Source organism: Cynocephalus volans, chromosome 9, assembly GCF_027409185.1.
Source record: "Cynocephalus volans isolate mCynVol1 chromosome 9, mCynVol1.pri, whole genome shotgun sequence".
NCBI classification, from domain to species: domain Eukaryota; kingdom Metazoa; phylum Chordata; class Mammalia; order Dermoptera; family Cynocephalidae; genus Cynocephalus; species Cynocephalus volans.
This window is the reverse complement of record NC_084468.1, coordinates 81977795-81991873: the sequence shown is the minus strand read 5'-3', so window position 1 is coordinate 81991873 and position 14079 is coordinate 81977795. Positions and strand designations below refer to the sequence as shown.

The 14079-nt window shown below is 35.0% G+C and overlaps 1 protein-coding gene across 5 annotated transcripts in view; it reads right to left on the bottom strand.

Annotated features, from left to right (window-relative positions):
* LOC134385627 (PDZ and LIM domain protein 5-like) overlaps positions 1-14079 on the bottom strand; it is a 144909-nt gene that overhangs the window by 11330 nt on the left and 119500 nt on the right. For 2 of the 5 annotated variants that reach the window (XM_063107362.1, XM_063107363.1), the window contains exons 4-5: positions 5435-5477; positions 3400-3818 (exon numbers count right to left, since the gene is read on the bottom strand). In XM_063107362.1, the coding sequence (XP_062963432.1) occupies positions 3400-3818; positions 5435-5477 (462 nt within the window). The remainder of the gene's footprint in view (positions 1-3399; positions 3819-5434; positions 5478-14079) is intronic. The other 3 variants (XM_063107364.1, XM_063107365.1, XM_063107366.1) reach the window with 2 other exon arrangements.

The following is a 14079-nucleotide window of genomic DNA, read 5'->3' as shown; positions in this document are numbered from 1 at the left end:
ACATGTTCCCTGATGGTTAGAAATATAAAATCTTAGTAGGGTGAGGAGAGTAGCAAAGAAAACAGCAAGCCAAGACCAATAATTTGTATATGTAGAAGAAAGATTTAAATTTCTTGAAGTACCTTAATCACTATTATTTATAAAAGGGAATAGGAATACTTACACAGTATAAAGTAGTATTATGGAACATTCTAAAAATATCAACAGAATCTACAGATTTTAAATTATCCTATTTCATAAGACAAATAGGTAATTATTTCTTAGTAATGATGCTTAATAAGCTCCTGTTTTTGTCTTATGTTTATTAATTCTCTACAAATTTTGGGTGGGATGTCAATCAAATTGGCAAATTACTAGCCACTTTAAGTCACTTAAATACTAATAGTCCTCTCCTTGTGCATTGAGGAAAAAGATAACTTATGCATTTAACCTTACATCCTTCTAAACTGTTACATTTTTGTACACTGGGATGTATTATTTTTAAAATTAAAAGTAATTAATAAAAAGTAAACTCTCAACTTTAAAAGAGTTTTGTTGCAGATCTTTGCAACATAAAAATCTGGGAAATAGAACAGTAAAAAGTTTGACCTTGATTTTAGAAAAAGTTTGATATCTAACGCAGAAAATACATTAATCAATATCACAAAACACCTACTCCTCAAAATGACACGTCACTGACTAGTAAAGTGTGTGATTTATTTTTGATTTCTCTAATTACAATGTAGTGAGAGAAAAGGCACTGCAAATTTGTCTTGGAATTTTACAGATACCACCCTTTGTTTTCAGAGTAATCAAGTTTTCATTGTCCTGACATCTGGACAACATACGAAATCAAGCTATTTTTAAATACACTCAGTTTGCAAATGCAAAGTAGTAACTTACTTGTTAATGAGGTAAAATAATCCCTTTCCTCCTGAATTATGCACAGTGCTTGACATCAGACATGTGCTTAATAATCACTTGTTGATTGATTAAGCAACCATAAAGGCTCTATAACTATACAATTTCCTACAGTTTCAATTTGAGAATACAGTCATGCATCCATTAACAGTGGGGACACATTCTGAGAAATGTGTGTTAGGTGACTTTTTCGCTGTGTGAAAGTGTGTTATGAAAGTAAAGAGCAATGAATTTTGCTATTACCCACAGTGGCCACTAGTTGCATGTGTGGCCCCTCTAAGTCTCTCTGTGCCTCACTTTCCTCATGTATTAAATGGGGATTAGCAAAATACCACCCCCACAAAGCTATGAAAATTTAACTTGATGTAGAGATTGCTGGCATTCAGCCAGCACTCAGTAAGTACTGTTATTAAGTATGAGTTTGCTATAAGGACGGGTGGGAATCACTTAAAAAATGCAAGAATTCTACAGTAGACATGAACCCTTTCACTTGGGGTCAGACCTAATGTGTCAAATGCTTGACTTTCTACTTTAAGGTCTGAGCTACCTCTGGGGTCACCCTATGAATAGGCTAGGCACTCCTACTTAACATATTTCGCAGTATGTTTGTTTATACCAGCATCACCACAAATACATGAGTAATGCATTGTGCTATGACCTGGGACATCTATGACTTCACTAGGCGATAGTAATTTTTCAACTCCATTATAATCTTATGGGCCAATAGTGTATATGCTGTCCATTGTTGACCAAAAGTTTGTTATGCAGTTCATGACAATAATAAACTTTAAATCATTTCTAGTTTAATCACTAAAGTTGTGCTTATAAAACACAAAATTTAAGCTTGGTATTTTCAGATTGCAGTACTTTTCCATAACTTCGATTTGCTTTTACTTCTACTATTTTCTATAAGAAGACTTTCTATAAAATTTAACAAGTGTTAGGAAAACAGACTTTAATTAAGACACTTCTTTCAGTGAACTTTTTTCCTACCAGATAAAAAGAAATTCAATAAACAGCAAACTTGTGTTTCAGTTTTCTGGGTGGCTAGCATCTGATAGGCAGCATCTTTCTTTTAAGGATATCTACTTTGATTACTCCAAAATCTATTGTCTTAAAATAGACACACACATACACACACACACACAAAATTTATAGCCAAACACACCTCAACTCTACATATGTTTCTCTTCCTCACGTGAAAAAAAAAAACAAAAAACATTTTTTGAAGGAACTAGTTTTCCTTAATATATACACCAAAACGTTAAAAAGCCACCCGCAACCACAAAACTGTATGTACAGCCCAGTAGCTGTTCTCCCAGAGCTCCTGCTCTCTTTTTCTCAGCAGCAGCCTGGAAACCTGCCACCTTCTCTTTCAAAGCCCCAAAGTAGCCATGGCAGCAGTGCGACAGAAAGCACAGCCTCTTCATTACATGAATTAACATTCGGAAGGGATTATCTCTTAGAAAGGACCTATCCACACAACTATTTTAATTATATTTTCCTCAGAACTGGCATTGACAAAAACCATCAGGCGTGTAGATTATTTCCCTTTGTTTTCCTTTTAAAGTACACTTTTGTCACAATAAATCAGATCAAAATGTTTTCACATAACTGACTTTGCCTTAAAGTTTTGTCACTGAATCCCACAAGGAATAAAATGATCATCTATAAATAAAGGTTGCTGAAAATAGATGTGCAATCTGATAAGTGGTTCAAATAAGTTAATAACTTCAAAAAAAATTTTTTAATGTACTCCCAAAAGGAAAAAATTATAAGGAATATATTTTCAAAAACTTGTTAACATTATATATTTAGTGTTCATTGGTTTAAATTCATTCAATTTAGAAAAATCTTTACAATGAAAATATTCTCTAATTTGCTTCTGATGCTTTCTAAGCATCTCTTGTTGTTGTTTCATTACTGTTTACTTTTAAAGACTAAATTCTAATCAAAGCTTACCTGGAAAGAATGTTGTTAGCTATCTGCTCTAAGCTAATGCTTTGTATACAGACATGGGTTGAAAGTGGACTTGTTTTCTGTTTTCTTAAGACTACTTCCTAGCAAAAAAGCTCCTTATTTCTTTTCTCCTTAGGGTGAGATACATAAGGTGATAGCAACTATAATCACTCTGTTTAAATTTTTGGTGGCCAATAAAGGATGGAAAAATTGATGAAGGAAGATTCAAGATTTGCCTTGCATTGTAAGTGCCAGCTACTCAATGTTATGCCAAGACTTGGAGAAAAAGAGTTACAGAGTTATACTACATGGTTCATAACATGTCAAAATGCACAATTAGGTTTTGATTAACCTATAATTGCTTTGCAGAAAGTGCTGTACGTATATAACATATGGGCCACATGTTAATAAAGCAAATAAAACTTCATTGCCCTTCCTTCAAAGAACAGCTGATTTTAGGGGTTTGTAGATTACATGTTTCCTGGAAATTACCTGAAAGAAGAGTTTTTATAAGAGCAGAAAGCACCCTTAGCCACCTACCCATTTTGCTGTTTACTGTCACCCTGGGATCCTCTTCTCTGTCCCTCTGCTAGCTCCTGAGCGGTCTCGGAACACACGCTGGTGACTGTGGGCTGCCGTGGGACATTAACTGCAGTTTTACCAGTGCTCAGTGCAGATGAACACTGGTCAGCACTAAGATTGGCATTAACATGCAGTCCAGATGCAGCGAATGGGGGAGGAGTGACAGCAGCCATGGGTGGAGGGGAAGCATGTGATGAAGTGGTCGCATGGGCTGGGGTGAAGGCAGACGATGGTGATGGGATGGATGTGACTTTTGGTGAAGAAACAGAACCAAAGGGCCGTGGTGCCTTATTGTAGGCCATGTTGGTTGTGGAAGTGACTTTGGACACAGCAGGAGATGTAATGGGCACAGGTTTAACTACTTCCTTAGGTTCTCCCTATATAAAATAAAAATAAACAACACAAAAACACACCAAATACATGCAAAATATATTCACTGAGAAGAACACATAGCTGATTTTTAAAAAGACAAACAATCATGTTAGCAGCTCAAATGTCACATCTTCCCAGACAGAAACAATGAGTTGATATAGTGTAACATGCATGCTAACTGGTCCCAACATGCATAACACAGATGCACACACTAAGTTTTTTTTTTATAGAAATGAAAGCAGTTTCGAAATATTCAGGAAATACAGCAAGAAAACTATCAGAAAGCCTAAAAGCCATCATAACTGTCAATTTAGACTTGTTCCAAAGGAAATTTTTAAAAATATCCACAATAAATAAAACATTGCTAACTGAAATGATTTTAAAAATATCCAGAGCCTCACTTGTAACTCCATCTTTCAAACATGTTTCTCTCTAGAGTGTAATTACTTGATTCATACAGAAGCAGCAGCACATTTCTAACTCTTCAATTAAAAAAAAAACATGGGGAATAAGATAATTTTCATCTAACTCAGAAATGTTCACATTCTAATTAATTATTTTGAATCAAGAATACAAAAAAAAAAACCTTAAAAAAGCAAACAAATGAGCAAAACAAAATCAATCCTTTCCAGTAATCTAGCTCTGTTTCTCTCTCTCAATGTTTTAAGGTATGATTCAGAGATAGAATAAAATTCTTTCCCTTTTCCAAAATAAATATTCAATAGTTACATGAGGGAAAAAAATGATCTTAGATATTTCCTCATTGACAGCATCCAAAAAATAAATAAATAAATAACTAGTAAGAAAGATCAATTCCTCCTAAGATTAGCGGGACTTGTGTTTGTAAATCCTTATTACAAAGCATATTTAAGATCTTTTTTAAAAAATCAGATTAAGCTCTGTGATATGCAAGAATAAATTCATACTCACCCTATCATTCCAAAAAAAACCCCAAATTTTTTAAAAAACATAAAAATGGTGGCTCTATGATTTTAAATTTTAAGGAAAAAAGGTAATCTAAATTAATCTTATAGAAATAAGAAAACAGAGAAAAATAAGTAGCTTAATGCCTAAGCAAATCAACATTATCAGTAATTCAATGAAAAGGCACAAATAAAATTAGAAAGAAAACCTCAAAAAGCATAAACCAATTATATGTGAATAGTGGTTTAGGATAATTTAAGGATATATATGAGAGAAAAGGGGTACTTGCCAATAATCTAATCCAAGAATACTATGAAATATAATTAAATACTTATTATTAATAAAATATAACCAAAGACTTATTGTAATATTCATTTTCAGTAACCACTTATTTATTCTTTATAGAAAACATGTGAATAAAGATAAGCAAATTAAAAGTGGATATAAATGTAAGAAATCTGGACATAATGTATGGCTTTGGAAATAATGTTTTATAACGTAGGTATAATTACAAATGGTAATTCTGTATGTGTTGATTTCCATTTTCCTCCTCATCTTTTAAGGAAAAGAACTATAAGGAAAATTATTTTCAGACTATAAATTAAATGTCATTATGGCCTGAGACAGACATGGAAATTACAGTGGCGCAGGAGGGACAATCAAATGGTACCCTAGTGATGCCAGATTAGTAACATACCTTTTGAACAGGAATCGGCTCTGGTTTGGGTGTAGCAGATGCTCTGGGGAATAAAAGAAAGAAAAAAACATGAATTTTTGCAAACTTGCAAACTTCTTATTATGGAATTTTTACTATTATATACCTTAGTATACTAATTTACAGTATCATAATTGATAATTTTGACTTTTCACAATCTTCTAGTTAGTTCATGAAAAGCAAATGCTGCCAGATCCAATATCCTTGCACACTATTCATTAGTGTGTAACTAATGAAACTGAGGAAAGACAAACGTCAATCCTGTTTGCTAATGCACCCATGTTTAAACTTTAAATTAAGAATATTCCCCACCTAAAAGGGTAGAGGATAATAAACATGACTTTCTGATCCTTAAATGGTTCCTCAACCATCTACTCTGAATCTCCAGTAGTATCTGCCTTTTCTCCTCACATCCATGAACATGTCCACAGGATACTGGGTCTCTTTGTGAAGATACTGAATATCTCCTTGTCGAATTGAGCCAGTATTTATTTTGTATTTATATTTTAAGTGTTTATGCAAGTCTAAAACTAAACTATTAACTCTTCCACTAAGAGATAATTTCAGTAGAGGCAATGATCATGTCCCATTTATGTCTGTGTCTCAGCACAGTGCCTGGCATGAGAAAGCCTCTAAAACTTTAAAGGCCATTTAGTCAACGTTAACGTACACATTATGTTTAATATGCCAGAAGCAATTTGACTCCTCTCATAACACACCAGCCTGAATATGGAGTGCAAAATTCAAGAAATGTAAGCATAGTAGGTATAAATACTAAGTCATAACAATTTTAAGCTACAAACAATGAGATTGTTTTACTTATAACAACAACAGATCACAAATAGAAGATACTAGCTAGGATACTGGTTCTCTGTCAGCATAACTTAGTAATGAACTCTGATCAACATTTTTATCAGCAACTGGATTTTCCAGTAACAACTAATTTGTTTAGCTATGTCAGGCAATGACTGAACAATTGGCTAACCTAATGAGAGACCCACAATGGATGCTAACATTCAGTTTCTGCAATACAGATTACACACTGTGCAGTTGCATAACTTTCCATGTGTACTCTCAAATAGACAATTTTTCTTTTAGTTTATAGGGTTATTATAGCAAGCAAAGGAAACAAGTTCAAGTACCGAACAGAGAAATCTTCCTTTCACTGAAATTTCACAATAAGGGTAATCACAAAGGACCTACTTATTAAAAGCACCGAAGACATTATTGGATAGAGAGGATGATATCCTTTTTCAGTTGGACACTTCAAGGTACACAGAGCACTTCTAGCAACATAAAAACATTTTGTAAAAAAAGAACATGATGTTTAAAAGTCACTAGGTTTCTAAACAAAATAAAATATATATAGCCTATGTCTATGAAAACAAACCCCTTGGTTTTTTCATAGGTGGTATCTCTTATTTAAAGAGTGTTAGCAAAAACAACAAAAGCCTCAGAATGATTAGTTTTCATTAACTTTGGAATAGAATCTCCTATTTAGTTGAAAAAGCATAAAATAAGGAATTCTAACATTTTATTTATTGAAAGTTCTATAAAAATACTGCTTGAAATTTTCATTTTCCAAAAAATATTTAAATCTGAAATTTCAATGTTTGTCTTACTTGCCTTCTGATAAAGTCTTACAAGTGCAATGACATCTTCTAAGATAAGCAGTCAGAAGAAAGAGAGGCAATATATCCTCAAAATCACAGGGTTGAGTACATTACACATTAAAACCATACACATCTTTTTGTAGGGGGAAAATAGACTGGCTTACAATTAAGTGCCAAATAAATAGTTGACACTAGAGGCAATAAAACATATTTCTCTTGGTTTAAGTATTTTAAATAACCAGCAATGAGTCATAGAATCATTGAAACTTAGAAAAGAAGGTTCCTTAGAGTTACTTCACTACAGGCCAATTGGAGGTCGTCTGACTTCTGTTTGAATATTTACAGAAGCTCACAATTTCAGCTACATAAAATTTGAACCCTTCTGTAAAAACGGTCTTCATTTTAGTTTGGTTTTGGTGATTTTTTTTTTTTTTCTTTCTGGAGTAAACAGAAGTAGTCAAAATGTCCACATTAAAAACATTTGGAAAGGGCCAAGCCCGTGGCGCACTTGGTAGAGTGCTGCGCTGGCAGCGCGGCGACGCTCCCGCCGCGGGTTCGGATCCTATATAGGACTGACCGGTGCACTCACTGGCTGAGTGCCGGTCACGAAAAAACGACAAAAAAAAAAAACAACATTTGGAAAAACATTCTTAACACACAGTATATGTACATAAAATTTATAACATGTACTAGTTATATATTAAAAGATAAGTGTAATTACATATTCCTATGACACTAAAACTACTGTGTTTAAGGAAATTTAGAATACATGACAAATGAAGTCTACAAAATAGGTGAATAACAATGACATTAGTTTAAAAAAAGCAAATGTTGCTAATTATCAAATCAAATAAAAATATACACCACCTTTTCCTTAATATATAATGATTGTGGGAATACTTCTAGGTGTTGTTGGAAAATATGTATCAGTACAGCTCTTTTGGAAAATACTTCGACATTTACTCATTAAAAGCCTTAAAGAAAGCTCATGCCCCCCCCCGACATAATCAACTTCTCCATCTACAATAAGGAAATAATCTGAAATAGGAAAAAGACTTTATGTATAAAGATTCATTCACTACAGTGTAATTTATAATAGTGCAAAACTGGAAACAACCTTCTAAATATACAACAATAAAGATATGGTTAATTGTAATATAACCATATGATGAAATATTATGCAACAAATAAAATCATTTGTAGAAAGAATTCTGCATTGCATGATAAAGTGCTTACTTTATGAGATTAAGTAAAAACAAATATATATAAATAGCATATACAGCATGATGGGTGCATGAAAAAAAGTGGGTGGAAACACATTTTTGGAAAGGTTCTCTCGAAACGATATTTTTTCTCTTTTGTGTATGTGTTTTCCATATTTTATAGAATGTAGACATACTACTTTTTAATAGTAAGAAAGATTATTTCTAAAAAAGCATGTGTCATGGGAAACTACTTTCCAAAAAACCAAAACAAAACAAGGTCCTGTTATCAAAAACATCTGGAAAACATGAAGATAAAGTTATATAGCATGTTAGCCACAGGACTTCTCAGAGCCTTTAAATACATAAAGAAGATAATAGTGTGGATCATCGCCCATATTCATTTGAAGGAGAACGTATTATTTAGAAAACATTTCTCAAGACTGGAGTTAGGAGGGGGGAGAAAACTCTCCAGAAAATGCTATTTTAAAGAAATATTTAAAGAAAGAGCAAAACTTTTTAAAGTCTGAAATGTTTACTTAAATCTCCTACAAGTGTCCAAAATTAAGGGAAAGAAATATTATAATACTTAAAATTCTCAAAACCATTTGAAATATGAATTCTCTTTCTTATCAAACTAGTGCTTTCTTAAATTTTGTGTTTAATAAGACGCCCAAAGACTACGATCATAATTTAATCAATGTTTAAGGAGGAAAGTCCTGTTTCCTCTGCCAAACTGGAATATATCCAATTCCAATATTCCCTGGGGAGAAAATCCTAATATATGAATGAGGACATAAATAAAATAAAATTTCTCAAAATAAAATTGTTATAATTATCTTTCTTTTCTTCAAACAACTATTATATCGAATATCTGCTTCTTCATTTTAGCAATGTCACAGATTACATGAAAGCAAATAATTTTTAAAGGATGTTTAAATAAACAGTTTTAGAAACTGAGGTATACAATTTAAAAAAATTATTCCTACATTTTTCTCTTCAAATCTTGGCAAATACACAATGGGAAAATATATCTCCCTTTGAACAACAGTGATCATTACAAGTCACTTTTGTGCAGTGTGTGAGTTTCAAACCAGCAGAGATCCTGTTAATGGCTTAGTACCATGGGCTCAACAATTTGCTTATTGTTCTCTCTTCCCTTAGTGTGAAGCCTCTGTACATGAGTAAACCACGATGGTGAGATACCAGTGCCTTAGCTCACTACTATCCTCAGCTCATGGAATTCAAAGAACAAAGTCATTAGTTTGCTAGAACAATCTATTTGAAAGTGGATTGATTTTGTAATAGTACCCAAAATAAAAATCCCTGATGCATTACAACCAGTTTCAGAACTTCTAGCTGAACAGGTGAGAGGAGTTCTAAGTTATAACAGATTGTACTAGAAACTAGAATTGTGATGTCCTGGTTAGAATAATGCACAGGAAAAATAATGCCATAAATAAGCAATAGTTCTATCAAGAATTAGATTCAAGAGAATTAGGCAAAAGTACATCTTATAAACACCCACTGAATGTTTATTTTAACTAATTATATATATATTTATATAAATTATATATAATAATATTAACTAATTATTGCATTTTTCTAATACTGCTTTATAAAATAACATGTTTTTCAGTTAATAAAGTAGCCAATGAATGCTCACAATAGTGTTTAAAAATAAGAAATTAGGCAACAGAACTAGACTGATAAAGACTATTCACATTACTCATTATGTCTTAGTGACTCCTTCAATCATATCTAATATACTTAACTCATAAACAATCATACAGAAAAGAGGAGGGCTTCTGGTTCATCTTCTATGAGATGAGCTCTATCTAAGTTTCCCACAGCATGGCCATCTTTGGGCCCACTGACCTTAGGACCCATAAACACTAGGGTACACCATTAATCACTTTAATTGCGAAGTTGTCAATTTGCAATAACAAAGCAACTCCAGGGGGAAAAAAAGCATGAGAGTACTTTTCAAGAGTGCAGAAAGCTGTCTCTTTAAACAGTTTTGCCATACTTTATTGTACTCTCAGTCTACTGTCACAAAAACTCAAACCTCAAACATTTAAATCACTTATAGCAACAGATCAGTGGTTTTTTCTAAGAAATTTGAGATTATGTAAAGATCATGTTATATTTTCTACAAACAAAAGTGCAAAATAGTTAGATATCTGCATATTAGAACAGCTTTAGCTTAAAAGACTGTACTCACCACATATACATGCACTCATACTCATACTCTCACCTTCTCTTTCTCCCTCTTTGCATCTCTCTATTTTACTACAAGGAAATAATAGAGTATTGTACATTTTTTTCCTACAGAGAGAAGGAAATAATCCAAAGTTAGACAGACTTTTTGAACTGTGTTAGAAAGAAAGGAAAAAGACAAGCAGGTGAATTGCTCTAGCCCATCTGAATACCTGGGCTCCCTGTGCTTAAGCTTTAAATTGGGTGTGGCTCTGACATATCCAGAATAGGTAGTTATCACTGCGTAATTACTTCTCTAGGTAAGGGTGAGTACTTTTGTTGTAATGACCCTTTCCAGGTGACCAAAGAAGTTGATTAGGGTTAAAGAAAAAATTTTCATCAACCTGTCATAAATCAAGCCAGAGAGTAGATGGATGGATGGTTAGGAGGAAGGGAGGAAGGAAAGAAAGAAAGAAAGAAGGATGAAAGGACTTCTACTGAGCTTCCCTGATCCACCTGGTTACACTATTTTCAAGGGGGAGTAAAGAGGCACGGGGTGTGTGTGTGTGAAGCATCAGGGTTAAATTTTATAAGGTTAAATACTTGCCATTATTACAAATAATGAAAGCATCAGAGTCAGCATTACAGCTACCACTTACTGGGGTCTTACCATGAGCTCAATGGGAATTAAAGGCCTTATATACAAGACACTCATATTGTTTAGGTTTCATAAATAAAGCCTAGAAATGTTAAATAACTTGGACCACTAATAAGCTTAACACCAGTGTCCACATTTTCCGCCCTCTAACATATCCATCTCATCCTGCAGGAGTCAACAAACACTAGGTCCTTAATAAATATTTTTTCCTTTCATGGTACACTGCTTTATTTTTTATGGTTGAAGTTCAATTCAATGCTGTCTTCAGAAATGCACCCTGCATAATGACCAATTTAAAGAACTTGTTCTGGTGACAATTTTATCTATCACTTGACGTCTCTCCCTTGAGATCATCCTTTCATCTGTCCATCCATCAAATATTTATTGAGCCTTGGGCTCTGTTCCAGGGTTTGGGAATACAGCATTAGGGAACAAATCAAAAAAGGTCCCTGCCTAGAATCTACAATCTAATGGAGGTAGCAGATAATGAACAAGTCAATGAATAAGATAGTTTCATACAGTGATAAATGCTATGAAGAAAATAAGAGGATAATATGACAGTGTGACTTCTATCAGTCCAATTTGATATGTTAAAGTTCAGATAATTAATACCTAAATACCTGAAAATCTCTGAGAAAGAAAAATTTGTAAAGTGACAATTCAAGCAAATCTAATAGCAGAAGAGGAGCCACAGACTAAAAATAACAACTACCTTAAATTTATTCTATGTGCCAGGCACTCTACCACATACCAATATACTGTATTTTATATTTACTCTTATAACAATCCCATGATATAGGTGTTACTCTCTCATTTTACTGAGAAACTGAAACACAAGGGGGTAAAATAGCTTTCCCAAGTCATCCATCTAGTTGGGAAACTAGTAACCATCCCAAGGCTTCTCCAGAGACTTTACTCTTAGGACTAAATACATTGCTTCCATTTCTAAAATCAGAATTAAATCAAGCAAAAAGACAGTAACACCTTCTCTACTAAACCCTCACCATAGGTATGGAACAACTGATCACATGGATACAGGTCATCTCTAAAGGTAGCCAGAATCCAAAAGTATACAGAATAGTGTCATGGAAGAATGAGAATCAACTCAAATGTCATTCCACTCAATGTGGGGAGAAAAAAAAAGTTCAAAACAAAACTAACTGTGGGCATTGTCCAAATTGATTTGGAGATATTCCACATAAATGGAGCTGGTCAAAGCCTAAATCTTCTAGAGTATTCCAACAAAAAAATGCAACACTTAATTTGTTATCCTTAGGTACATTTATAAAAAATATTAGTACATGGTATGCTTTTTCAAGAATAAGTGTTTTTCTACATTCTAAAATTTCCATACTTCTTTCTTAAAAATATTTTCAAATTATGTGTGGAATTTCCATTTGATTTCAGAAGGAGGAAACAGTTTTTTACTTTACATTTATTTCCACAATAACATATTTATGAGAGAAAAAAATTTCATCTGCCTGTTTTGCCTTGTGTCCACATTCAAAATAACCTCAGAATCACTTAAGGAAAATAGACTGCATTTTTCTAACTAATATTTAAAGTTTTTATACCAAAAAAAAGTCAAAGAGATTGAACAATATTCTACATGTGCTCAAGGTTAAATAAAAATTTTTTTCGAAGTTCGGAATAATTCATTTTTACTATGCATAAAATTTCATTACAGTGAAAATACCATATCAATAAAGAGTTTATATAAAGTACCTATTTTATATGCTCCATTTTTAAGAAATGGCAAACTTTATTGTAAAGGGCCAGACAATAAATATTTTAGGCTTTGTGAGTCACATGGTCTTTTATTCAACTGTTCAGGTCTGCCACTCTAGAAAAGAAAGAAGAAACAGACAAAACTTAAACAAATGTGCATAGTTGTGTTCCAATAAAACTTTATTTATAAAAACAGGTGGTGGGCTGGATATGGCCTATAAGCCATAGTTTGTCAATCTCTGGTTTAGAACATTTTAGGGTGTTGCTTATAACAAACCTTCTAGCAAGTAATCCTACTTAACCATGGCTCTTTTGACTCTAAGCCTCATAATAATTCTGCACAATGAAAAAACACTAATTACAAAATGTCCAGGGCCCCGGGTCCCTGAGGCCGCTGGAGAAGGAGGCGGCGGCCGAGCGGAGGAGCCCGTCCGACAGTCTCCAGGAACCGGGAGGAGGCTGAGGGGACCATGTCCGGGAAGCGCTACCACTTCTCCACTACCGAACATGCCATCAAAGGTTTCAAGATGGCGGTGGCTGAGGCGGTTGGCGCGGAGTAGCTGAGGTGGAAAAGGCGGCCACTGGGCCTCAGGCAGCCGGGAAACTTGTGGACCTTCCTCTTGCCATCTCTTAAGGGAGGACCGCAGCTGCTGGCCGGTCATGGGGGCTGACTGCCACTTTGCCCCCGGCAGGAGAGGCTGCCTCATTTACAGGCAACAGCTTTGAAGTGTGGAGCAGGAAAAGAACTGTTTCTTAGCTGCAAAAGCGAGTCTCAAAACAGGGAACAGGCGCCAGGGCTGCTGTGGATGCAGACAGGATACCAGAGGATGGGGCCGTGCTGAAGGCGGCCAGCTGCCCTATTCAGGATTCGAGGTTATAGGCCGGCATTAAAGAAGATTCCTGGGAGCGCCTGAGCCGCGCCGCGACTGAACAGCCCGAGGCAGCAGCGGCCAAGAACGGGGAAGGCGACAAACCAGAGGCAGAGAGTGAGCACCCGACCTGGCACAGCCCTGTGAGTGACCCCTGAACCAGCCCTGTTCGGGGGGCTGACACCAACCCGGCTCCCGCCTGCATCACTGGTTCACTCACCGCCCAGGGGCTGCCTCCATTTTCCCAGGTGCTGGCAGCTCCGCCCGGCTCGGCCGTAACAGAGCCTTCCCACTTGCTTGGCCCGGCGTGGGGCTTTCCGGAACCTGCGGGCTGGCCTCCCCTCCCACTCCCTCCGCG